The 27672-nt window shown below is 48.6% G+C and overlaps 1 protein-coding gene across 1 annotated transcript; it reads left to right on the top strand.

The window, feature by feature from the left end:
* On the top strand, positions 1 to 27672 carry LOC142588021 (glyoxylate reductase/hydroxypyruvate reductase-like). The gene is made up of 8 exons (XM_075699453.1): positions 1 to 281; positions 13221 to 13348; positions 13843 to 13915; positions 15668 to 15784; positions 16749 to 16921; positions 21118 to 21277; positions 22416 to 22546; positions 27245 to 27672. Exons 1-8 carry the CDS (start codon positions 16 to 18, stop codon positions 27367 to 27369), a joined length of 1173 nt encoding a protein of 390 aa, XP_075555568.1. The 5' UTR covers positions 1 to 15; the 3' UTR covers positions 27370 to 27672.

Raw genomic sequence — 27672 nt, 5'->3', positions numbered from 1 at the left:
CGTGACCACGCCTCCATGACCCACTGCGCAGGCGCGATAAGGAGCACCCTACGCCAGCGCCGCGCTCGAGACCGGCGGCAGCGAGCCAAAGCGGCGGAGAACAGGGCAGCAAGCCGGCGCCTGCTGACGTCCGACTACATCGTTGCCGGTCTTCGGTCCAGGGCGCTCGCTTCCGAAACCGCGGGGTCTTCTCGCACATCCTCAACTGCCATGGCGCGCCCCAATGTGTATGTCACGAGGCCGGACATCCCGCATGAGGCGATGGCCAAGCTGAAGCAGCAGTAAGCCTAACATTTCCTTTCATTGACGCGATGAACTTACATTAGCGAAAGCCGGCCCGCCGGAAGCCGCTCGATTCTGACAGGTCTGGGATCCTTGCGTCACTCGAGCGACTACGCTTGTGATGGAAAGGATTGGATTAATCTGCACTTTCTGGGCAGATTTGGGACGGCCGAAGCTATTGGGGCGATGTGACCCGGCACGAGCGATTTGAATTCGGTTTGACGCAACGTTGCGAAACGATCGTGGAGAGACTGAGCGCGCGTCGCGACCGCATCTGTCAGGCATTCAAATGGAGCCCGCCAAAATGCTACACCATATCTCGCGTAAGATATTTCTGTCACGAGTGCTCTTTTAAAACTCCGGCGACGAGAGAGCGCGCTTTACGAACTGCCGCCTTCCGAAGCTTTTCGTTCAGTTTCCTTCGCTCGGTGAAATCTGCTCGCGCATTTCCCGAGAGACGCTTGACAGACGCGGCTTTTTCGGACCTGGCAGATCGGCTTACGTCAGGTCGAGTCGGCAACTATGTTGCCTCGCTGTCTTCTCTTTCGCATCTTTTTTCATCGAGAGTCTCCGCATTACAGGCGTGCTCTCCTCTCGTCGGGGGCGTTGATTCGGCGGCGCGAAATTGCCGTGGGGGAAACGGAAAGCATATAGGCTACCAGACGTGGTGTGAAGGAGGAGGGGTTTCGGGACCCGAAGGTCAACTGAATGACAACTCTCCCGCTCGTGCTTGTTCGGCGATTGCTGCACGCTTCGAGGAAGTTGAATGCCTGCGGTTGCTGCTGCCTGGAGGTTTCTTTGTTTTGTTTGTTTGCGATCTGTGGAGACAGTTTGAGACGGGCCGCGGCTAGGGTTGGCTTATTTTAGTGCCTTAACCTTGTTTAATAAAACTCTGCCCCTGTGTCGCGGAGCCCTGCCTTAGAATTGCCGGGGTTAACGCTCGCACGTAGTGGTTTGATGCGCCCCCGTTTTCCTACTCTCCCCCCCCCCTTTTTTTTCCCTCTTTCAACAGTGAACGAAGACGACTCTAGCGACAGCGCGTCCGATGCGACCATGCGGTAACATGTGGGATCGTCGTAGCGAAGCAAGCGCGATTACACCTATGCTTACCTGTGCGTGAAATATGCCGCGATGGTGGCCTTGGGAGAGGGGGGTAGGAGGATAGGAGAGATAAGAGCTCGCCGAACGTATATATAGTGCAGGCGTCGAGTACGTGCGCGGGCTTGAGAAGGCAATGTTGCAGTTCAGTGAGCGTGGTAGCTCCTTTCGCTTTTAGGTGACTGGATTGGTCTCTTATCCATGCGACGTAGTGTACCTGGCGCGCCGTTATTGCGGCGTTGGTATTTTTTTGTCTGCAAACGAAAAAGCTTGTTTGCTGTCAGATAAATATATGGACATGCGCTGCGTTGCCGATAAACGCGAGGAAAAATAGGAAAGAATGAGTGTTGGCGTTTTTGATAAGTTCCTGTGGGAATAAGTTACTTGCGCGGTACGCCAGAATATTTATTGCGCGCCGTCGAAGTTACGTCAGGTGGGCGTAACAAAGCTGGCTTTGTCTGGGGGCCGCGCTGCTTAACAGCGAAGCTCGCTTGTCGGAGCTGAACGGCTTACTGTTTCTTTTTCTGTTGTTGTTATTTGTTTTTTCGCGATACAGCTGGCTGGCGCAGAAGGGATGTTTGCCGCCTGCTGACTCATTCATAAATTACGACTGCAAAGCCGTATAACGTTTTAAAATATAAATAAGGTACTGCTTCGTCACTTTCAGCGCAGCCGGCCTCGCAATCCACGAGGCACGCACGAAGCATCCTTTACAATTTTTTTATCGACTTTTTACAACCTAGCTATACAATATAACAGCTGCAACACCGTCTCGCCTTGTTGTACATTATAGTGGGGCGAATCCGTGTTTTATTGTGCTTTTTATTTTGTTTTATTGTTTCTCGTTTCTTTTTCTTTCTTTAACATTTATGATGCAAAGGCAAAGACGCAGGGTTAATTCGGGCTTCTAGACAACAGTAACTAACACGCGCTGTACATGTGGCGGGTTAATTGGATAGAAGTGTACGTGTTTTGCTCGCTGGCGTCCTTCGACGCGGTCGTACAAGTGGTCTGTTGTGCTGGAGCTCGTTATCTATCAGTCTCTCGGGGGGCGCGGTTTGTGGCTCGGGGTTGTCGGAAAGAAGCCGCGTACCAGCCCACCTTATGCCGGTTTTAATGTTGCGCTACTTAAAGAGGAGAAATTTCGCAGTTCGGGAGGGGGTGCGTATAAGGCGGCCGACACCAGTCTAATATGAAGGACAAGTAAAATCATAAATACCAGTCTAAAGGAACTATGTTCAGTTTTTCTTTCTTTTTTTCAAATTCTATATTTATTTATTTTCAATACTGCCAGTCCCAGCAGGGACCATAGCAGGTGGACATACAGAAATGAAATACGTGGTAATAAACGTGCGCGTACAAATTGCGTGTCAATAAGCCAAACAAGAAACGCAAAAGAACAAGGTAAGAATACATAAAAAAAAACACGAATATAGATATCACATCACTAGTTACAGAACTAAATCATTTTGAGCGCGCTTCAGTTTCTATGGGGGATTGGTTGTTGTTTCGTGGGCCTTAACGTCTTGATGCAACGCTGGAGCTGTTGAGGGTTTTATCGCCGGTTTGTTTTTTAATGTGCACCTAAATCTGCCTACACGAAGCTTATTATTATTATTATTATTATTATTATTATTAGTAGTAGTAGTAGTAGTAGCAGTAGTAGTAGTAATAGTAGTATACATTTCGCCCTCATCGAGATGTGGTCGCCGCGGCCATATGTCCTTGCATGCCCAACGTGAGACCCCGTTTGCGCGACACCGGCGAGCGTTGACACTACATAGGACCAGACACTGGCAATACAGTGGACACTGTTTCGCCATCGTGTGGCCAATATTGACCAACCTTGGGCGACCGCGACGTGTGCCAAATAATGGGAAATGCTGTCTAGAGGCAATAGAAGACGGGATGAAGGGATCGAATTAGGAAATTGACAGCCGCAGGACGGGCTCTCCACTGACTTGGGACCGTATAGTTACACCGGCTTACGCACCTTGAAAGGCGGAATGGCTTGTTAAATAACAACATATTATGCATTACGTGTCATACATTACGCGTGATTCGTTTTAAGGTGTCGTACGGCGACCTTCTTCTTCAGCTGTACGGTTATGGGACGGGGAGCTACGAAATTATTCACTAACGTTCCTGCCCCCGTTTCGCGCAGTACTCTTCTAAAGCGCTCGCCTTACGTCTCTCTTCTTTGTCCGTGTTCGATTTGTTGGCGCTGTAAGCAATAACGCGGATGTACCGGCTCGACCAGCTAGCTATACCGTACTTCTAAAGGCGGTTTTTCTTTTTACTACTAGGGCTCCGCATGGTTTCCTCGCCGACTTCGTTTCCTAACCCCGCCACCAACTCCCACGCTTTCAGCATTGCCTCGCCCCTCTACCGTCCCCCTATAGGAGGCCCCACGGTCTCTCTCTCTCTCTCGTCGCTTTCCGATTATAACAGCGCAGAAGCGAAGGTAGGCGAGGTTTGCCCCCTCCTCCTCAGTGCTGGGGGCAAATGCAACCTCCGCGCAGGGCGCAACATATTTACGGAGACGGTGGAGACCAGTTGATTCTTTGTTTCTTTGTCTCGCTTTCTTTCTCCCTCTCTTCTGGCGGAGCACTTGATCTTTCGAGGCTTACTGCTTTCCTTTTCTTTTTTTCATCTTTCGTTTTCTCCTGGCTTGTGAGAGCTCACCTGTATGTAAAAAAAGAAAGTTTAATCTTTGCTACACTGTAGTTAAAATTGTAAGCTTTTGAGTGCAGCTTTACCTGCTGTCTCTCTTTCTTTCTCTTTTTCTTGGCGGAGCACTTGATGGTCGAGGCTTACTCGTTTCTTCGTTTTTCTTTTTCATCTTTTGTTTTCTCTTGGCTTGTGGGAGCTCATGTACAGGTAAAAAAAGAAAGTTTATTCTTTGCTACACCGTAGTTAAAATCGTAAGCTTTCGAGTCCAGCTTTACCTGCTGTCTCTCTTTCTTTCTCTCTTTCTTGACGGAGCACTTGATGGTCGAGGCTTACTCGTTTCTTCGTTCTTTTTCTTTCTTTTGTCTTCTCTTGGCTTGTGAGAGCTCACCTGTTGTTAAAAAAAAAATGTTTTTTCTTTACTACACCATAGTTAGAATTGTAAGCTTTCGAGTCCAGCTTTACCTGCTGTTTCTGTTTTTGTCTTTCTGTCTTTCTCGCACACCTGCCGCGTCCGTTCAGTGGATGTGGTGTTCTGCTGCTGGAGTACGAGGCCGTGGGTTCGATCACCGCCACCGCGCGGCCGCGTATATCGATGGGGCCGGGGTGTGGGAAAAGGCGAAATCAGCCCTCTACGCGGGAGCAATGGGCACGCGTTCAGCTAGAACACTGTGAACGGGTCCGAAAATCACTCCGAAGTCCGCCCCCTCCCCCTTTCCTCCGTCGAATTTCTCACAGCACCTATATGTTGTTTTCGGGACGTTAAACACAACAGATTAATACTATTAGCAAGGCGTTGGTTCGGACTATAGATGGTAATCTGGTAATGAATGAATGAATGAATGAATGAATGAATGAATGAATGAATGAATGAATGAATGAATGAATGAATGAATGAATGAATGAATGAATGAATGTTTATTTCATCTTGAATACAATTTCAAGAAATGTGGTTGGTAAACTGGTAGTTGGTATAGTTGATAACTGTTGCCCCAAAAATCCGCGCTTAAAAAAATGTTAATTTAATTAATCTTTTAGAGGCTTCGCATGGCGGATTTTCTATGATTGGTTTACTCTACGACTGGCTTACTCTCTAGGACGCGCGGACAAACGCAGTTTGCTCACTTCCGATTTATTTATTTTTTTCCCACTTCAAGAGGACCTGCGTGTTGTCTGGGATATACACCGTGTGCGCTTATGGGCTTTGGTGTTTCTTTCTATTTTACTTCTTTGTCGTTATTTTTTGCAGCTAGCTCATGGCTCTGTAGGCTATAAACACAGATCGGACGCTCGACAAGTTTGGGCTTCAAAACGAGTTCTGTCCGAAAGTGGTCCTCGGGTGCCGCTTTTGGATCGTCTCTTCGAGCTTCTTTTGCTATTTTTGTCCCCGTATAGAAAACACTTGGAACACGCTCGAGAAGGTCACCTTGACGCTGTTCCAGGCGCGCTGGGAGAGGAGGGTGGGTCCTTCTGCTTACTGTGTAGTTCAGCCTGGAAATTGCGCAAGGCGCTGAATTCGCCACGCTGTGTGTGTGTGTGAAAGCCCTTAGCTTGTCATTCGGTTTGAGAAGAGCCATGCCTGCGTCCGTGCTGCTACGACAGTGCGAGCATCGTTTTCTGTGAACGGTGTTCGGTTAATGGAACTCGCGTTGCATCAACAAGCAACGCGGTATGCTTGCGTCAGCTCCACAATGCCGTTCCACAAAGAAATGAAAGTGGGAACAACTTGCACACCTTTAATTTCGGCCACGGAGACTATGCATCGGAAAAAGAAATATGTATTACTTAAGTAAAAAAATAATATGGTAATTAATTAGCGTTTGCTTGGACCTTGCACAACCGAAAACTCGTTCCAGCGAATCGAAAACGAGGGAAAATGCGTTGGCATTTGTTTATACTTACGAGCGAGCAGAATGTGACTGCTACGAGAACGTGTAGGCGCTCAAATAGTCGCACACTGCATTCACTTTATGCAAAACTCATATCTTGTCTATTGGTATATACGTGATCCTGCCGCCTTGGCATATATATACGCGGGTGATGTTTGATTAGTGGCACTCGCTTGTCGCCGATAAGCAACACGAAGGTTATAGTAACCGAGCAGAACGACTTCTACATATAGAAACGCGTAAGCGCGCTATACAGTAACACACTGTATTCACTTTTTAAAACGTATAAAAAAATTTTATCGGTTTGTGGTGCTTCCGCTTTAGCATGCGTACGCGTGGTGTTCGGTTAACAGAACTAATTTGCGTCGTCTATATTCGCCAGACCCCGTGCTTACCAAACTTCTAGGACTTGCTAGAGTTAACGTATGGTTGCGTAAATCTCTGCTTGCGGCGTCGTGGGTCCTTTACTTCTTTGTCACATAATTTACATTTATTGATTCCGTGTTCTTAGGTTAATGTGACATTCACTCACTCACTCACTCACTCACTCACTCACTCACTCACTCACTCACTCACTCACTCACTCACTCACTCACTCACTCACTCACTCACTCACTCACTCACTCACTCACTCACTCACTCACTCACTCACTCACTCACTCACTCACTCACTCACTCACTCACTCACTCACTCACTCAACGTTGACTCGGGCATCTGAAAAGCTCGGTTTTCGACTTACGGAGGACGGCTCTCCGAGTGAGTTGACATATTCCACACTTCAGGTGTGAACAGTGGGGAAAATGCTATATACGAAAGGCAAGGAACCACGTGCATGCACAGCGCTGGTGTGGTCAGCCTCCCTTTGTTGCAGTTTCGACACGCCAATTTCCCGTCGGGTCACGTCAACGGCTTACGTATACCTCTACGGGGCGTCAGTCCCGGCGAGCATCGATCGACCAGTGCAATTCGGGCAGACGGCGCGCTAGACGGATTCTTTCTTTCTTTCTTCTGTTTTGCTCTTGTAGCGCCGTGCGTGGGCTCCATAAAAATGACGTTCACGTGGTGGGCTGTCGCGGTAGCGGCTCAGTCTGCTCCGTCGCGTTCGACATTCAGTGACTTTCGCTTGGCGCTGCAGCTGCACAATGTCGTATAGTAGCACGCGTATATATATAGCACATCCGATGAACTTTTGAGTTCAATCGTTGCGTTCGAGTCGTCGGGCGTTTGACGGTCGACTTTTCACTGTCGTGTAGCTGCGCTTGGGCCGTTAATAAGGGCGCGTTTTTAACACTGTTTCAAGCAGTCTTCTTGCGATCGCGCAGAACTTGACGTCAGGGCGTTGCGTTTCAAGTTTCCGCGTTAGACAGCTACTCTGTCTTCGCCTGACAGCTGCCATCGTAAGTCGTGTGTTTTTTTGTTGTAAAGAAAACAGAGGGAGCAAAAGAAAATTTTGAGCGCGGCATAGAAACATATTCTCGTTTCACGTACGCTATATCGCGAGCGCCAAGAGTGGACCCTGTTTTCACATGTACGTAGTCATCCTCGTCGCATATCATCTACCGTCCTCACGTTCGGTCGCCAACCTTTATTGGGTGTATAAACGCTGTTAGGTTGTGCGTGCGTTTTCAAAAGAAAGCGTTCGGTCGGCCTGCGCCTCTCGAGATAAATACTTGAGTCAACTTCTGACGTTACAAAAAAGTGCTACGCTAAGTGCAGTAAGTAGCGCGAAAGAACACGGGGACGAAAAGCAACCAGCCGGTAGTCTATAGCCCAGGTAGCCACCTTGCTAAGCTACATCAGAGTCCTTCCATGTTTCGGAAGAACTCTGGCTACATTAGGGATTCGTCTTCAATATCTGGTATACCACTACTTCGCGATGTTAAGCATAAAATGCTATTAGTTCCCTTTGTCGGCGACCTTCAAGTGACTTTGAGCCAAAAGCCAGAGCCACTATCTGGGTAGTCAAACGAGAACATGCGGTCAAGTTGTGAGAAGAAAACGATATCATCCGGTCTCTGGCCCCCAACCCTTTGTACAGGACCGCATTACATACGGTTTGCTGCCCAAACAAGTCACAAAAAAGGTTACCGCCCAAGCACTCCGTACAGATGGTTAACCAGCGAAGCTGAAACGTGCGGCCTCGGTGTTTATCACTGGGTTAATCCCGACGCTTCATTAAACGATGGCTTGGTAGGCCGCCGGATCCTAGGTTAAGCAATCGCAGGCACAAGAACAGTCCCGGCTGCACGAGCCTGTTCTTGTGCCCGGGTTGCAGCATCGCCACGGCGCAGTCGAGCTCGTTCCCGGTTCTGCTGGCGGCGCTGCTGATCAAAAGCTGCCTGCTCTCAGGAGTACGTATGACGCGTGGCCTACCCATCCCGGAGCAGGAAAAAAACTGCTGCGCATGCGCTCGGCTGCGACGGGAAGCAACGACGTCACTACTGGCGCAGCCTATCGTGCGCCTCTTTCTCTTTTTTTCGCGCATGCGCATGGGGTTGCGCCGGAGTTTTAGGCGTACAGGCGACAGAAGGACAGACGGACGGACGAATGGGCTAGCCACATACAGCTTCGCTGTAAAAATATTTCCTCCGAGTTCTTCCTAATGTTTGTTCACAATATACTCGAGCTGTAACTTCTTGTACGCTGAAGCTTTATTTGTGATTTTTAACAGGCGGCTTTCAAAAGGAAGGTTTAGGGTGCCCTGCACTTCATTGTCATCTTTTGGGGCTGATACAGGGTTGCCAGCCCTATTTCGAACGCCGGCGGACCGTGAGTTCCGTGGCGTGGGTTTTGCGTCGCCTCAAGAGATGGCGCTACGCTGTGTGGCGCCTCCTTCAGGCGATTTTCTTCTAGCTGGGCAGTGCTCTCTGTCTCCCTGACGTCTTTTGCTACCTGTCGTTCCTCCTTCAGCCGGTTTTCTTCATCTAGCTGGGCAGCGTCGATATGATCCAGTGCACAGTACATATCCCGTGGTGTGGTGGGGTGGGCCGTTGCGAACATGCGCTGCACCCATCTTAAGATTGCGGCTAGTATCATCTCCCAGCCAATCTGCTTTGCCGGTTGCCATTTCGTGCCTACATCTACTCTCGATTACGGAAGAGCCAGCAGTTTTTTTTAGAGGAACCGGGAGGTGAAATTAGCGCACCGCAACATGTATGCCGTCCGAATTCAAATACATTGCATCATGGTTGAACACAATTTCACGAGATGTCGCTATGTACCAGCGCTGCTTTTGCCGTGCGCGCCTACGATGGCGTGTAGATCCTTTTCGCGGCGATACCGTGGGCGCCGCCATGTTTGATCACGTGGTAACGCACCCATTGCTTGCCTCCATTGCCTCCGTGTTTGCAAGCGGTTGTGCATGACGCCGGTGCGACCCAGCACCGTATCTGTAGATATCGTAGGCGGTGAGTGGGTGGACGACACGACGCTTTGGCCACAGCGCGTAAGAGGACATGTTAGCGCTTTTGGAGTTCGTTACGCCTTGTCCAAAGAGCGTGAATAGCGCATGCATTGCTCGTACTAAAAGCGGCTCCAGGTATATATTCCAAGCTGTCCAAACTTTCCGCTTGTGAATTGGATCATGATCATTCGTTTTAAACGGCGCAAAAAAAAAGAAAAAGAAAACACACGGACAAGAAAGAGCACAGGACCAACGCTGTATACACAGGAACAGCGCTGGTCCTGTGCTCTTCCTTGTCCGTGTTTTTTTTTTTTTTTTTTGGCGCTGTTTAAAGCGAATGACCCGTACCAACTAGTTCGCATCCAAGCCCTTCTTGAATCATGATAATGCGTTTCGCTATTCGCTCTTTATTTGGTAATCACACTGAAGCAGTGGCTTGTCATGTTTCTGACTCAGTTACTCGGGGCGGTCGCTATCTGATTGTTTATCTTGTGCCTATATAAGCGCTCACGTATGGGATCATTTGCTGTAGATTCGCTCTTGCTTCGCTCAAGGGGACTTGAAACGTAGATGTCTTGCACTTTGCAATAGCTTGAAGCAAATACCTATTATGGTTGGTCGCTCGCTTACTCTGAGAACTGCCACGAAACGTTCAGCTTCGAACATTCGTGTGCTGTCGGTGCAGTCGCCGCCACCCATGCTTCGACGCATTGATTCAAGTGTGCGCCCATTCACTTATTCTTGATACGTTCTGGAAATTTAGTCAGGTCACCTCATGGAGGTCGAATGCCCGGAGTGGGGGGGAGGGGGGGGAGTTTTTTTTTCTGGGTCGAACTTTTCCGCAGCTACTTAGATGCATGTATCTGCTCCTCCTGAACGAATGAATCGACGGCATATGGTATACTTTCTTCCGATGTAAATGTTGCATCCTTAGAGAAACGTCAACGTGCGTGTATGGTTTACCCAAGCCGCAAAAGACGCCTTGACGTAGCATGTTTCGTAGCTGAAACCTCCTATTGATCGAGCAAACTTTTTCCATGAAACATACGAGCGTCCAATTTGCCGCATTAACTTTGGCGTAGAGCCACCTATACAGGCAGCATCAGAACGTGTTTGCACAGGTTTATGTATGGGAAACACATTGGACATGGAGTTACCCTGGCTCGGACTCGAAAAACAAGGTTAAGTTTGAGGACCGAGCAAGGATATTGAAATGCGATCCAAGTGAGGTGGATGGCAGCTGCTGAAAATTGACGAGCTCTCCCGAGTGCGCCCAAACCTCGTGGGATGACGTTGATCGGGGCGTGCATTGTGAGGTGGTCTATACCCACCTTTGCTTGGTAATTGAAGAAAGCGAGCTATCGCTCCTAAATGAAGCAGGTGATTCCTGCGCGCACCTAGCGGGCTTTACGCAGCGGTCTTTAGAGAGAACGGAACTGGCGGTCCGATGTAGGGCGGACGTCGTGCCAATATTTGGCCCTACGTTGGCTTTGAAGTGGCACGCCACTGGTTCCATGTTGTAGCGATGCGGAAAGGTGGGCGAGTTTGGTTGGTATCCAGTTTTCTCGTGGCTCGAAAGAGACTTGAGCCCGCGAGATAGAAGCTGCGCCTGTCCCGCGTCTGACCGCTTGCGCAGTGTCGTCTGTAGACGCTGCGGTGATTTAAGATCCTGCGTCAGTTATAGTCCGGCGTCAGTTACGTCCTGCGTCAGCTATAGCTGCTTGACAACTTTGCACGGTGAGCTTTATCTGCCAGAAATAGCAGAAACGTACCGTGCCTGAATTTAAATTTATCCAGTTTGTCCGCAACCGACGCCGTGTCTAGTATATAGTACCGTTTCCTTGCCTTCTTACATCGCCTCACCCCCCCCCCCTCCCCACCCCCATGCATGCGACCTGCCACGGGCAAAGAGTGGCAGTGCTGCTATTCACTTGTCTCCTGTCTGCACCGGTTCGAGTACCGATTGCCTGCCCCCTCTCACTACCTCCTCTCTGCCATTCTATCTACCCTCCCCTCTGTGCTGTTGCGCGTTAATACAAAACTAAGCGCTGCCTCTTCTTCAGTGCTTTTGCGAGGCGGGGGGGGGGGGGGGCTCGCTCATAACTACAGCAGTCTGGAGGGTATTGTGTGGCGACGCGTTGGAATGGTCTGCTATATCTCCCGACGAGTTTCTGACGTCGCCTTTTACCTCTGTGCCGCGCTCCCCCCGACGCGGTGTTCCATTTCCTCCTCCTTCCAGACGGCAACAGCAGGAGACGCAGTGGAAAGGCCGAAGGAAGAGTCAAAAGAAAGCTTTGCTTTAAAGAAAGAAAGAAAGAAAGCAGGAAACGGCAGAGTGGGCACGCCGGCGAGCGTCGCGCAGCTGCATGCACAGAGAACGGAACTGCCGACGCCGGCTTTGGTCGTCCTTGGCCCCTCTCCCGCTGTTGGCGGCGCCGGTTGTTACGCGGAGGGGGGGGGAGGAGGGCGCTTTCCGCGAAGCGGGGGAAAGAAAAGAAAGCGAGAAGGCATTCGGAGGCCAGTTGAGCGCTTAAGAGACGTTCGTATACGAAAACGCAAACTGAAGAAGCGCGCGACGACGCTAAGAGGGCCTTCTGGGTGAAGGGCAAATTACCTTTCAATGCGTAGCTAACCGTAGCTAACCCAGAAACGAAAGATAGCGGCCGCTTTCATAAGCAGTATGCTGAAGGTGCATTACGAGCCGACACGCGAAGCTGTAGAGCGCATACTTAAAACTCCATGAGAACAATGCCGCTGGGACCGTTTTGTATAAATAATAAACAAATAAGTTATCCGGTTTAGCTTCGCGAAACTACACAGTTCACTGTAAGCTCATTCACACCCTTAAGTGTGCACGAGGGTGTAAATCGGTCTATACCCCGCATTCTAATGGTGTGAGTTATAGACCGATTGATAACGTTGTTCACTTTAAGGGTGTATAAATTGGTTCACATTGTGGCTTACGAGGGGACTCTGTGGAGGTTTCCGGGGTTATCTTCGCGAGCCGGGGTTCTTTGAATGTGCACCCAGAGCATGTTTACGCAGACGTTGCGCGGTTTATTTGTTTTTATTTTCGTCCTTTGTTAAGCGGGTATTGGAAAATCAGCGCAGTGAATGCTTGCCCCGTTGTGTGTCGGGCGCCCTTTACTGTTTCTCTCGCCGTCTAAAAGTGGTTTCTTATCAAATCTATAGTTTGTTGGCAACGTCCCACGGAGTCCTGGAAGCTGTCGCTCGACTTTGACAATCGTAGTCACTCGATACTCTCTCTCTCTCTCTCTCTCTCTCTATATATATATATATATATATATATATATATATAATACTACGCCTGTTAGTTTACAGACATTCATTGTCTATAACAAACATAGTTATAGACAGACACAATTCCGCAACGACAAAAATTAAAAGAACTTGTTCGCCTTTATTTCTGGCCGCGGAGAATGCTCTCGTAAAAAAGAAAGAAAAAAGCGGCATTATAGTATTTGAGTTATAACTTAACTAGTGTAGTAATTAATTTGGGTAGAACTACCGACAGCTGCAACTTCACTGCACCATGCGTATAAGAAAGTCGACCCTATACACACTCACACACATATGTATGTATGTATGTATGTATGTATGTATGTATGTATGTATGTATGTATGTATGTATGTATGTATGTGTGTGTGTGTGTGTGTGTGTGTGTGTGTGTGTGTGTGTGTGTGTGTGTGTGTGTGTGTGTGTGTGTGTGTGTGTGTGTGTGTGTATCGGCTGTGTGTTGACTTCCCCAGCGCTTAAATCAGCATTCCGAGGCATCGATCAACCTCGACGTAGCACGTATATGCGGTAACGTAAGTGGAGATAAACTACAATTAAAGCGCGTTGTCTGTCCCGCAGCTGCAACGTGACACACTGGGACAAAGAGGAGCCTGTGAACTACGACGTGCTGCTGGCCAACGTCAAGGGCAAGGACGCGCTGCTTTGCATGCTCACTGACAAAGTCGACAAGCACGTCATCGCGGCAGGTAGGCCTGGCACGCCCTCTTTTTTTTTTCATTTCTTTATCGAATTATCTTCCCTCAATCGGATGTATGGCTTATGCGCGCCGTGGTTCAATATCCCAAAGCAACGTTGAGCTGCGAAGCAGCATTGGAGCCGGACCCAGGCTTGGAGCCACGGGCCCGGCCCGAAAAGTGCGGCCCATCTATTCGCGTTATGTGCTCTATATCGGGTGTTTTCTTCCCCATCAAAGACGTGTAAGTGCAGAAGTTCTCAGAATAAATAGTGGCGAGGTGTTTTAATTCAATGTTGGGGGCGAACGAACAGGGTAAATTCGTGTGGAAAAGTACTTTTGTCCGTTGATTAAAAAACAAACAAACGCGCAAAGCCAGAACTCTAGACTCTGTCTCAGCACCGACGGTTTTTCAGTGCTGTTGTAGTGTACAGCCATACGTCCTGTTCGAGATAAATTATTTGCAGATTTCTTATTGTGCTAATACCGCTGTCGCCTTTGTTACAGGGGATAAGCTGAAGATAATCGCCACAATGTCTGTCGGCTTTGAGCACATCGACATTGAAGAGTGCAAAAAGAGGTACGGTTTCCCTCTCTTTATTGCGCTGTCTCAGTTGTTCAGTGCGTCATTATAGTTGTCAGTGCTTCAACATTTTTTGAAGGTGCACGCATATGTTGATATTAATTGTACATTAAAGAGGCTTAAACAGTTTAACTGCATCTACAAATGACGAGTATTTAATAGTAATGTGGTCACTCTTACAGTAACAGGAGGCTCGGTGAGGCCAGAAAATACGAAAAAGAAACCAAGAACAGGTGGCGACACCGTCCTAAATTTCTCGCACCAGCTCGCAAGTGACGTCACTAATTTTTGACGACGTCTGCTCTAGTCTAGTTAATTTGCTTATCGGTAGAAAATGACTGCAGTGCATTCCACTCGACTCAGAGGCTCAACCTGGCAAGCTTTCTCTCTCTTTTTTTTTTCTTTTTTACGCCAAAAGAGCGCAAATACGATAAGGCATTTTTGAATCCGTGAGGTCACAGTGAATACCCGTCGCTGAGGTTTCGATGCGAAAAATGGAGTTTTGAAAGAATACTTTACCAGCTAGTTTAAACGAATTTAGTGTATCTTTAGTATGTTTTAGACGACAGAATTTGAGTACTTTTTTTTTTTTGAAAACTCATTAAAGGCAAAAATATAATCAGTATCCAGATTGTCAGATGACCGTATGGAACTGGCACAGAGTTTATTTTTCACTGAAAGATGCGATGTAACGCATGGAGTCATCGCCACTGAATAGACTGCACAATGCAACCGTAATTCAAGTTGCCCGCGAAGAATAAAATCCTGAGCTGTGCCGACAGTTTCTGAGGCTGTGTTGTTGCACCTCGCGATGCCACCCGATTGCAGTTCGGAGGCCCGTGCAGAGGTAGCCATGCTGCAGAAAATAACGTGTAGCAAATGGGTTCCGCTGGCTTACTTGAAGCCCTGGGATTCTGGTATGGGGAGGGGGGGGGGTACGAGGGTAAACATGTCCGCAGTAGAGGTTAGTAATAGGCGATTGGAGGTTTGGTGGCAGAAAAGTAGGGAGACCACGAACAATGGTGGCGTACTAAAACAAAGTTTCCAGTAGTGGTTCAGAAATTTCGACGCTGGGAATTCTTCGTGCGTATTTCTTTCTATTTTTTAAAATATAGGTAGGACATTAGGGAAAATGAGAACAAGAGCTTGGTGGCGCAACCCACCGTCCCGTCTCACAGAGGATGCTCATAGCATCCATCCATCCATAGCGCCGATATAGTGGCGTTAGTGAATTACGAACTGTGGACTTCTGCGGGCAAAATCTTTTAAAACTGGCTCGATCGCACTTTTGTTCGTGTTTAAACGCAACGCCACCATTTTTTTTTTCATTTGCCATGGTTGCCCCAACAGGACATGTTGCATCATGCATTGCCTCCGAGATCGGACGGCGCGTCTCACCCAATCTCTAACGCCATGTAATGTGGCAGCTGCTACGTTTCCACAAGGGCAGCGCTGTTCCTGTCCTATGTACTATAAAGCTAATCTCCTTCTATTACTAACGAAATTGCTGTTCTTTCGTATAAGCGGTGTTGCGGAGACATCGAAGCACTAATGTAATCAAACCTTGACTTGATGCTTTCCTTTTGCGCCCCTTTGAGACGTTAGACCTGCACATACGGTATAGCTGAGAGAACGATTGTAGGCGATGTGCACAAGGCGTGCGAGCTCTATGCTCTGAAATGTTCAGGCCTCTCATTTGGTTGTTGACTTGGCACGTGGGGTTGTATATTTCCTTCTTTTCTTTTCCAGAAATATTCCAGTGACCAACACTCCAGACGTGTCCTCTGACTCCGTAGCGGAACTGACTATTGCCATGGCATTGGCAGCTGGACGGAGGATTGTGGACTGTGCAAATGCCATCAAGGCGTGCGTACTCTGCTGCACGTGTTTGCTGTATAATTGCCAGTCGGATGCCCCCTCGCTTGTAGTTGCATTTTCTGTACTGCAGAAAAATGCATGCATACGGAGAAAGAAATTGTTTGTTTGGACCAACTAACGCATTTATCATGCGGCACATTCCGAGCCCACGTTTCCGTAAATTCGTGATACGCACAAAATTTCTGCACCGAAAGGCTGCGCTTTAGGGTCTACTGGCTGGCTTCAGTTATGTAATTAGAGCCCCCTAAACTCGCTAATTAAGTATTTAACATAATATAGATCATGATAGATCATGATGATAGAACATGATAGATCTGGCTAGTTGCTCTTTCATGACCAAGATCATTAGCATGTGAAAACCATGGACGCAGAAGAGATAAGACGGGCGCAAGCACTAAATTCCAACTAAACTTTATTATCAAGAACATGCTATCTAATTAGGACGCTCAATTTAGCCACTTTATATTACCGAGAACATGTTTACTAACATAGCGTGAACACCCTACTTAAATAGCGCGTTCTCAGTAATAAAATTTAGTTTATAGTTACCGCTTGTTGTCGTTTCTGTGCGCGCGTTCTTTTTTTTTTTTGCTTGGTTGTAAAATTTGGTCGTAAGATTACCGTCGTAAAACATTGCCTATTAATAACAGTGGTATCGGCGGTTATGGCGCCAATCGTGATGTCCGCGCGCTGCTGTATGAAGCTCTGTCGGAAAGAAAAGATAATAATGACTTTGCCTCGAATCCTTTATCGCATATGATCGGACACAGTTGTGGCCGAAACATGCGCGACGTTGCGCGCAACTGTTAGCGCAGCAAAATGCACAAACGATGTGCACTTTCTTTTTCTTCTTTTCGATGCGGGCCTTAATGATTTGCTTGCATGCTGCTCACGTACATATCGCCAAATCTTTTTTTTTCTTTTTTTTAATGCACCGTATTATTGTGCGCAGAGGCGAGTGGGTTCACTCGTGGGGTCCCATGTGGCTCTGCGGCCAGGGTCTCCACGGCGCAACGGTGGGCTTCATCGGCATGGGGCGCATTGCCCAGAGCGTGCTCCGGGGCATGAAGGGTCTGCACATCGGCAAGGCGATATACTACGACAAGTTCCACCCCATCAAGCCAGGTAGGCGCACCACTTCTAGCTCCAAGGGAATCAGCGAGCGCGGGCTGCTGTATACACATTCGGGAACGCTTATTCAGAAGGGTTGACATCCGGGCCAGTTGGTACGTAGTTGAAGGAAAAAAAAAAACAGTCACAAAAGACAAAAGACAAGAGGAGAGGTTCACACCACAACGACTGGACTATCATCTGGTCTTTATTAGAAACGGCATAGTGCCAGCAAGGCCAGCTGAGCATGCGCAACAGCAGCATCACTATAGTGATGCTGCTGTTGAGAGCAGCATCGTTTAGAGCACTCCGGTTTTACATTTTGAGAGTAATGGATGTCCATGCAGGTCGATAAAATGGGTGCCGCGAAGTTATTGCGGCAAGAAATGGGGGAGGGGGAAGGGGGTTCACTGCGATAACGTAGCGCCGTTGAAGCTATCGCAGTCAGATTATGACGTAGTTAGGTTTCGACGCTATATTCAAGAAATGGAAGTTCGTCTTACACATTTCCTTTTAGTAAATATATAATACCGCCTAAATAACGAAAGTGAACTTTGGAAAGGATAATTGTCTGAACTAACGTTTATCGTTAGTGTCCCTTTAGTTGCACGGCCTTTGTAGCCCCGCCGGAGTGCTCGTATAAACGACCAGCGGAAGACGTCGTTAGTTTCAATTTATGCACACAGCGAGTCGAAAAGTTTCACCGTGCGGCTGATATCGCGCACGCGCATACACGTTAAAGTGTCACGCGGCATGAGCAGCTCTTCACTGCATTACAAAAGTCACAGGCCTGCGCGCCACACACAGCACAGCCAAGGCGTAAAGCTGGAGAAGCGGCTCCATACAGGAGACCGCCGTAAACTGCTCGCGAAGCGGCGAAGCACACATGAGGGTCTTCACGGCGAAGCTGTCGTGCCTGATTTTCGACAGCACGCACTTGAGGGTCTTCGCGGCGAATCTCCCGGGCCTCATTTTCTGCTGCGCACACGTGAGGGTCTTCGCGGCGAAGCTGTCGTGCCTGATTTTTGGCAGCACGCACTTGAGGGTCTTCGCGGCGAAGCTCCCGGGCCTCATTTTCTGCTGCGCACACGTGAGGGTCTTCGCGGCGAAGCTGTCGTGCCTGATTTTTGGCAGCACGCACTTGAGGGTCTTCGCGGCGAAGCTCCCGGGCCTCATTTTCTGCTGCGCACACGTGAGGGTCTTCGTGGCGAAGCTGTCGTGCCTAATTTTTGGCAGCACGCACTTGAGGGTCTTTGCGGCGAAGCTCCCGGGCCTCATTTTCTGCTGCGCACACGTGAGGGTCTTCGTGGCGAAGCTGTCGCGCCTGATTTTTGACAGCGCGCGCTTGAGGGTCTTCGCGGCGAAGCTGCCGGACCGCATTTCCGGCAGCACGTATACTTGAGGGTCTTCGCGGCGAAGTCTCCTTGCGTCCTTTTCACGAGAACGAACTGTGCTGTTCCTGCACTGCGGTCTGCTGATCCCGATGTTGCCTGCTTGGCGCCGCGCGTGAAGCTCCACGATTCGCTTCTCCAGCAGCGGTTCGCATTTTCTTCGTTTTTTTTGTCGCGAGGAGGCAACGCAGAGTAAACACGGGTATCGAGCACATGTCGCATCGCTTGACACGATACCGTGCAGCTGCTACGTATCGCGACATCTGGTGGAATGCAACGCAACTGCAACGCAAAGTTTGCACGTATCGACGCCACGCGGCGCGCATCTCACATCGAGTGTAGTGTTCCTGTATATGCTCCCGCAGGGAGCAGAGTTGCGCATACCTTTTCCGGCGCCGCTCGCACCGCTATTGGCCGAGCGCGAAAAATGACGTCAAATGATCCGCGCCACTGCGACGCCAACTTTACGGGCGCATCGCCAACTCATGCGAATTTGTCGTTTCCGTCAGTGCCATCGCCATTGCAATCAGCGGACCGTCGATCGTGCGTTGAGAGGAGCAGCTGCGGGTTTCAGGTACGGTATTCGTCGATGTGAAGTCAAGGACCTTGGTGAAGTGATACGAAACACATCGTACTGGCACTTGTATTCCAGTATGTCGGGGTGCGGCGCACCACACTGCACAAACCGCACGGAAGTCAGCCATAGGAGTAAATGCTTCAGCCAAGCAAACTAGCTGGAGACACACTGATACTATAGTGAGAGTGTTGTTGCTAACAAGTCTGGGCTTCTTGAGTTTGAATGCACCCTTCAGAGTTTAAAATTGAAATGAATAATATGTACCTCTCTCGTCAACCGCAATTTCTGAAGAGCTAGGACATCGTTGCAGAAAGCACACAAGGGAACAAGGATAAAACGGGTGCTAAGTTGGCATATGCATATTTAGCTTTCGAGCTGTGATAATTGTAATATATTCCTTCTCCGTGTGAAGTTTTGAGAACAGTAAAATTGATTCTAGTCAATTTATTGTCTTGAAGTGCACAGGCTTATTTATTTTGTTAACTAATTGCTGCCATAGAAGCTAAGCCGCAACTGTATGTGTGCTAGCTTTTGAGCATCATGTATCGGCCAGTGGAACAAAAACTTGTCGTTCATTTAAACACGCTAGAAATCTACGTTGTGCTTTGGTGAATGCTGTTTCATGTGGGCGGGAGTGGAGTGAATGCACTGTTCAATGACGTAAAATTTCCTTGCCTCTGATGCGATAGGTCACAAAGCTTTGCAACCTGGCTTTTTGGCCAAAAGCTGCTTCAGTGATTTAATTGATTTGATACGGTGTCTTCAACTACTGGCTTTTTTCCGAGTGGTAAGAGATCAAGAAAAATGTGTTGTCAGATTACAGTCTGCACTGTGTGAATAATTACTCTGCAAGTTTGCCATCTTGATGTGATTAGTGCAATAAAAATAACCTACTCTTAATAGCTTGTTGCCTTTCCAGTTTCTTTGAATTCTGCCCCCAAGGTTCCAAGAACCAGCACACTTGGCCTGCTGCCAGCAGCCGTTCATGCATTCCCTTGTATGAAATAAATTTGATCTAGAAGCTCTTGCATCTTGAATCTTTTTCTACTTGCAGATTTGCTGCTACTATATAGCTGATTAGTCTGCGGTATGAATGAATCGTAAAAGCAAGCTTTGCTTAAAATGTGCGCATGTGAACATTTGAAATGCGCTTAAATCTGTGTCTGCACCGCATGTATCGAAAACGTGCGGCTGTTGTGAACGATGGTTAGTGATAAATGACGCTCTGTAACTGACATAACTGCAGGCACGATAGCTCTCTTGGCGACGGTCATTAATCGGCTGGTTTCGGCAGCCAAAATGCGCTAAGTGTCCACCTTACGTGTGTGAAGTTTTAAACACTCTTTAAAACATTTCTTGCTTTCTGACAGTGATAAGACAACTTCATATGCATGCTGAAAATCATTGCACCGCGTTTTCTGGCAACGTACTGCGCGTTTGCGAGCGAACTTTGGAGCTGTTCGAGCCACGGGAGTATATTATTTTGGGGAATGGAAGGCGGTCCTACCCCCTATTTGTACGTTCATGTGTGTGTTTGTATAGCGTGTTTACATAGGTACATATAAAGTTTCGGTTGGTTGGAAGCCCACCCCCTACGACTGCACGAATGACTCGTTCGAGCGTAGCCTGTATTAAGAAGTGCCCTTTGCTATGCGCCTGCGAACAATTGGCGCTTGTAGCTCGCGACCACTAGAGAAAAAGGCGGAACACCGCGCGGCATTTGGCTCCTGCGCGCACGAGGAGTGGCTTCGCTGCAGAGCTGGATCCCGACGGCGGACCTATGCGCAACTCTGCTCCCTGCGGGAGCATATACAGGAACACTAATCGAGTGACTCCTCGCGCACTAGGACGCCTGTATAGGACGCATGTACAGGGCAGCGCTTGCTATAGCTGTATACAGCTAGCAAGCGCTGGCGTTGCGCAGAGGTAGTGTTGCTGACTTCCGCGGAGAGGACCCGGGTTCGATACCGGTGGGAACTGGGTATTTTTGTTCTCATTCCTGGCGACAGCTGTGACGGACGGCGGCGGCCGACACCGTCACCAACCGAAACTGCTATTGGATTGAGCCGATGACAGCTTGCGCTATAAAAAAGTTTTAAATATCTTGATAAACTTTTTAAAATCTATATCCTGGGATTTCGGAAATGGTCGCCGGTACGCTATGACAGACTCGCAGTACACTTTGCCTGGACGTCAAAACATGCGCGTACATGAACAACCCTGTCTTTTGCTGCCCTATACAGCGGAGGAGATGGGTGCCACGTACTGTTCGGTGGACGAAGTGGCCGCTCAGGCCGACTTCATTGTCACCCTGACTAACCTGACCGACGAGACCAGAGGCATGTACAACAAGAGCTTCTTCTCGAAGATGAAGAAAACTGCCGTGTTCATCAACACCAGCAGGTTCGTACACGCGCTCGCGCCGACGTGCGCTTTTATCGCATTAGATATTGCACTGGTCCTGAATTCCTCTCCGAAGCTTGTAACGGTCGAGTGGAAGCTGACAGGCTGGTTTGGTATATACTGCGTCTTGTAAATGGCGGTGGTGTGGATGGACACATATTGAACGCGTACCTGCTCTCTCCGTCCTGCGTATAAGCGTGTCCAGCGCTGCCGTTTTCAAGTTGCGTAACAGTCTTTAGGAGTACGGCGTGAACGGACGACACCGAGACGCTATAACAGTCTCTAGCCGTAAGGTGTAAACAGATGAGCGCCTCGGTGTCGTCTGTTCACGCCTTACGCCTAAAGACTGTTAACGCATCTTGAAAACGGCAGCGCTGGACAGGCTTATGGCATGCACGCCAAGCTCAAGTGGTGATAAAATTGATGCAACGCTATAAAACGGCTCCTTTGTCGTCGTTCGTTCGGGTGCCTGATGCCTGACGATGCAGAACAAGCCATTTGCCCAAAGCGTTCGTCCCAAAGGTGTAGCTGATGACATTTTCGTAGTTGAGGGAATCCTATGTACCACACGTTTCTCGCACGCGGAAGGATGACGCCTAGCGCGAGTGTCGTGGTTGGGAAGCATGTCATACTCTAAACTGATACTAAAGTTGGGTCTCCGAGTGCCGGACTTCCGACCGGGCGTCATCGACATTATCGTGACGTCATGACAGGAAGCAAGATTTGGTGACCTGTAGCAGTGAGGCTAGCTGCGATGTCGTTCAGCATAACAAACAAACAAACAAACAAACAAACAAACAAACAAACAAACAAACAAACAAACAAACAAACAAACAAACAATTGTGCTTTTCCAGACAAAGCACGATCTTGGCGTCTGATACAGTTTTCGCTTTCACATTTGAACCGTTGACTCGCTGCCGCAGGAAATCATTTAAAAGTGTATAGTTAAAAACAACAACGGAAGACGTCAGGGAACGCTTAAAGCAAACAAAATCCCTACCAAGTCGCCGTAATCTTTATCGCTCAATGACTTTTTAATAGTAAGCACGAACTGTCTGTGTCGCGACCCGGCGACCTTGTCAGAAAGGAAAGCGTTTCGAACAACCATACTCATGACGTGCTGCGTTCGCCGTGCAGAGGCGGTGTCGTCAACCAGGACGACCTGTACGATGCCCTCAAGCACGGTACGATCCGGGCTGCTGCCATTGACGTGTCCGTACCCGAGCCGCTGCCGAAGAACGACAAGCTGCTTACCCTGAGGAACCTGAGTAAGTTCACTTGCTGCAGCCGGCCTTGCCACACTCAAATGAAAAGAAGAAACAAAAGTATTAAGTCTGGGCGATCGCATTGAAATCTAACTGATTTCCTGAAGTCGTTCATCCTTCTAGAACCTAACCGTTGGGGAACTTAGGAGGGAGCGAGAAGTTAGTCCTTTTGGGACCAACTAACCATTCATACTTCTGCGATAAGTTCTGGGGGTTAAGAAAAGGACCGAAGATGCGCGAGGAATTTGTCCGTTTGCGGACTAACTGATCAACCATATATTTTGCCTGCCACTATTCGCCGCAAGGTCGAGCTACAGGTGGCAGCACCGTCGCGGCGTTAGCGTAGACAGGCGGTCGGCGACACGCACTGAAATGCACACGCCTCGCTCTGTACGATTTGACCCGATTTTACGGCAATGAAACGCCGCCCACTGCTTTGAACTGATTATACATTGCCCTCCAATGCCACACTCTTGCGTGAAAAGCGCAGGAAAAAAATTTTTTTTTTCGTTCAAAGAAGCGCGAACTGCCAGTCAACGGGGGACTGGCCGGCACTCAGCCAAACAATGCGTTTCGGCACTTTCTAGGGATATTTTTTTGCGCATGTTTCACTGGCGTTGCTCCTGCCCTGCTAAATTTCTGTGCAACCTAATTGTTACCACATTATTTGCGAAGGTTGCAGTGCTTATAGGAGAAAGTCAGCGTCCCTGTATAACGAAGTTAAAGAAGTAAGGTATAATGCGCACTTTCCGTCGCCGAGTTTATGCATACATCTCGTTTTTTTTTTCTTTCGCTGTGAAATGTCAGCACTTAATGCACTGAATTAAACAAGCTAGGCCACTGTGAGTGATAGCACGTTAGGAGGACTGCCAGGTTACTTCAGGCGAGAATATTTTTATTGCGGTAGCACCAAAAACGCGTAATTAAAGCAAAAAGCCGCCACTGCATGGTCACGCGTAAAGTTGGGATTATTTTAGAGTTTAAAATCATTAGGTTGTTTCATTTCAGCCAGCAATGGCCGCTGTTTTTCCGTCCGTATAACAACTCCACACTGAACAGCGAAAGGAAGTTAGGGTGCCCGCCTTTCGTTTCAGTGTGTCACGACGTCCTGCGTCTGGAGACTGCCGTGTCACACACGAGCCTCATATATAGAATAACATATTTTAGCTCTCCTACTGTAGCAGCGAGTAGAAACACAAAAGCCCGCGGTTTACTCGCGAAGCGAAATAACCTCACGCTCGTGGCAACAGAACCACATATTGTCACGTGGTAGTGACGGTTAAAAAGGCAGCGAAACTGTGATTAACGAAACGAGCGTTTTATTTGGGCGAACTAGTGCCTTCAAAAACAGGCTACGCTCAAAGAAACAACAGTAGCGGCGAACACACTCGGCGATCGTCGAAAATCTGATCAGCGGGTCAAGCGCGTCGGCTTTTATACAGCAGTCGTCGAATGTTCCAGACTAATCGTTGGGACCCGCGTGCCTTCCACAATGTTCTACACCATTCGCGTCAGGCGATAAAATCAGGTGACACAAGGTTCGGCGACAAGAGACAGCCGGATAGAAGCATCGATAACTTTCCGGAAAATTCGGATACATGCAGGCCCGTCCCGCGCTGTGCGATAACATTTGTCAGGCGCGGCGAAACGTGGTAGCCCGATAAAGTTATAAGTACACGTGTCAATATTAATATAACACCTCAGGCCGCCGTGCGACCACTAAGCGAGAGTTACGCTATTGTCGCAATTATCGCTAACGAGTATTCTTTTTTTGTTTTGTTTTAGTCCTGAGCGGTGAAAGACTGCGGAGGGATCAACACAACGCGACGAATCACTTAAGCGCGGTATGCACGTATCGCAGCGACCATTTGTTTTCCTTAAAACGAGGGACAATGCTTTCTCCGGTTTACTCGAAACACAAAGCGAGAATAGAATTGCCACGGTTGTGGCGAACGGAGGGCGGTCACGCATGACGAGCTGGACAAGGGCAGTCGCTGATCTTACTATTGCGCAAAGACAAGGACGCAGGCCTAAATGCTTGTATACACGCCGATGAAGAACGCAGACCAGCTTTTAGTACCGTGCTACAACCACGGAGGAAACCGTCTTTATAGATACGTACGCCGTACGCGCATATGTAAACACCGAGGGCGTAACAGATGACGCGCGGGGCAATCGACACTCATATGGCCTCCGAGGCCTCCGACACTCAGGCCATGCGACACTATTCATGGTTCGGCCAGTGTCCGCTAAGCGGCGATTCTGCTCGATCTCTGCGAACATCTGCGGCGACGCAGCGACAAATCTGGGCCTTAAGTTCAGCGCAGAGAAATCGAGAATTGTGATCTTTAATGAAGAGATGAGTATAGTACGTGGTATCAATTCAACAGCAAGTCGTACCCATAGTCAAGCAATATAAATATATCGCCGTGTACATAAACGAATTGGAAAGACTTACTCAAGCACCGATCAAGACAACCTCAAAATGAAGGGGAACCGGAATGCAGCAGTAATGAAACATGGAGTACTTTGGGGCCACATAAGTACGAGGTGGTGCGCGGAATCTGGAAAGGAGTGACGGTGCCAGCGCTAACGTTCGTGAACGCCATTCTGTGCTTAAAATCGGATATCTTGTCGGGGTTCGTAGTGGACCAAAGATCGGTAGGCCGGTTGGCTTTTGGGAGCCCACGGTAAAAACCACAAATGGGGCAGCGCATGGCAACACGGGTTGTGCCTCTTTGAAGGCAGAGAAGTGCGGAGCAAAATCAGTTTTGAAGAAAGACTCGGGAGCACCGCAGATGTACCGACTCGCCTATAGCTGGCTACCGTACTCCGGGAGCGTGGACCAGAATAAATTGGCGGCTAAAGTGCTCAAGGATCTGCACCCGTAAAGCGTGGACACAGAATTGAGGAAGCGATCGAGAGGAGGAGGAGGGGGATGAAAAGGAAGGAAAGGTATACGGAGGTCAACCAGACGCGCGTCCGGTTTGCTACCCTACACAGCGGAAGGGGTTTGAGGGAAGAAAAAAAGAGGTCAAGAACGTTCGCAACCAAGTGCAGAGTTATTGAAAGCGTATATAGAAAACCCGGAATCACCAGATAGGAAGTGAGAGAAACAGACAGGAAATTGAATGCAAAGAATGGAAGAAAGAAAGACAATAGAGAATTACGAGAATGGGAACGAAGAAATTAGAAGGGAAACTCTACGAGAATACCAAGGGGCCGTGCCTTGCCACTTGAGGGTCAAGCTGGTTGCTTGAGAACAAAAGCATACCGGAGCGAATATTCGTAACAAGATAAGGCATGTGTCGGCTGCAGCAAAATTCCGGAAACCGCTCGGCACATTCTAATGGAATGCGAAGTGGTTCCAGTGAGACGTGTAGGTAACGTACACCTTCCAGATGCGCTCGGATTTAAGGTGGACGGAAGCGTTAACCGGTCATCAGCCGAGATAAGCAAGAGACGACTGGAGTATTGGTGGAAAAAAGGCAGGGAAGAGTTTGATACGACCGGATCTGTTACAGGCATAGGTAGCGGTACAAGGTAGGTAAACAAGTTTCTAGGAAGAAAAAAAAAAGAAAGAGTAAGGAGATGTAAACAAAAATGCTAGAATGAAAAACATATATAGCATGTCTGATTAAATCAAGCAGGCTAGGTGATTTTGTCACCGCCCCGTTTGAAAGGGGATACCAATAAATCATCATCACTGGCCAATACTACTGATACACAATAATTAGTTTCTCTCTATGTGGAACGCGCCCACGATCCTCCCATGTCCTCCGATATTTGTCTAGTTTAACGCACACTTGCGCTAAATAATAATCGCAAGAGCCTCTTTTCGAGTGGGGAGCAAGCTGAAGTGATCGAGAAATGGAGTTGTGCACCTTTTACTAATGAACTATCTTTATTAATATTCGCTAATTTGCTATCTACGTCATGTTGACGTGCGTACATTGCTTACCTTTACCGGTGACCGTTTTTCGCCGTCCCACCACAGTTACAAACCATCACTGCAGCCGTCATTTCATTTGTTCACTGCATTTCACCGTCGATGCGTGCGTGATGATATGACATTCTGAATGTGCAGCATCGTATGCTTAAGGTACAGGCGCCCAAATCTTTAACTGGCGTGCGCGAGCGGCGACTTTTCCGTGCGTCAGCGCCGTATGACCGGGCGAGGCTGGAAACAGCTTAGCAGACGATGGGCCCAGCTGAGCGCGCTTTCTCCGTATGCACTTAGCCTCAGACTCTTTGCAGCCGCGCCCCGTCATACGGCGCTGACGCACGGAAAAGTCGCCGCTCGCGCACGCCAGTTAAAGATTTGGGCGCCTGTACTGCCCACATAGTTGGCTCTAGGGTTAGCGAGGCTTGTCAGGTAGTCGTTGTGGCCGTTTTGTTCTTGCCAGCCCGTTTCCCTTTTAGCACGAAACCTGAAATATGATTGACCTGATCTGATTGATTGATTGATTGATTGATTGATTGATTGATTGATTGATTGATTGATTGATTGATTGATTGACTGAAGGCCAAGCGCTGACTTAGAACGATATTTTATTGCAATGCAGCGTCTCGTCTTTTTCTGACCGTGTTTCTGCTTGCGCTGCTGTCGTAATCAGTGTGGATTACCAACGGTGCTCATTGCCCGGTCGTACGTAGTTCGACCAGCAGAACCGAAATGGATATTTTCGTTCGTTCTTTCAGTCGTGACTCCCCACATTGGCAGCGCGGAGATAAGCGTCCGAATCCAGATGGGCTTCCTCGCCGTGGACAACGTCATCAACGTCACCAGTGGCCAGCCACCCCGCACCAAGCCGGTCAACCACTGAAGCGGACTCTCGAAGGACGGAGTGGTGGGAGGCGACCAGACAATCAGTTCTGTAACTGGTAGCCAACTCCTCTGCTCTGCGTGTGTTTTTAATTTAGGAAACCAAAAAAAACAAAAATCCCTCATTGGCATATATACCGGTGCGGTTGCCACCGTTCGACATTAACCGCTCTCGTTCGTTCCTTGGAAAGAACAGAGGCGACATTCTTCGCGCCTCCGCCACCTCTTCATCGCCCCATTCTCCTCGGTCCTCGACCCGTCGTAGCGTCGAATAAAATTGTGCCAACTTCTTGTGGTTGTTGAA

The sequence above is a fragment of the Dermacentor variabilis genome, chromosome 7 (genome assembly GCF_050947875.1).
Source record: "Dermacentor variabilis isolate Ectoservices chromosome 7, ASM5094787v1, whole genome shotgun sequence".
Taxonomy (NCBI): domain Eukaryota; kingdom Metazoa; phylum Arthropoda; class Arachnida; order Ixodida; family Ixodidae; genus Dermacentor; species Dermacentor variabilis.
The sequence above is the reverse complement of the archived record's forward strand: the minus strand, read 5'-3'. Positions and strand labels throughout refer to the sequence as shown.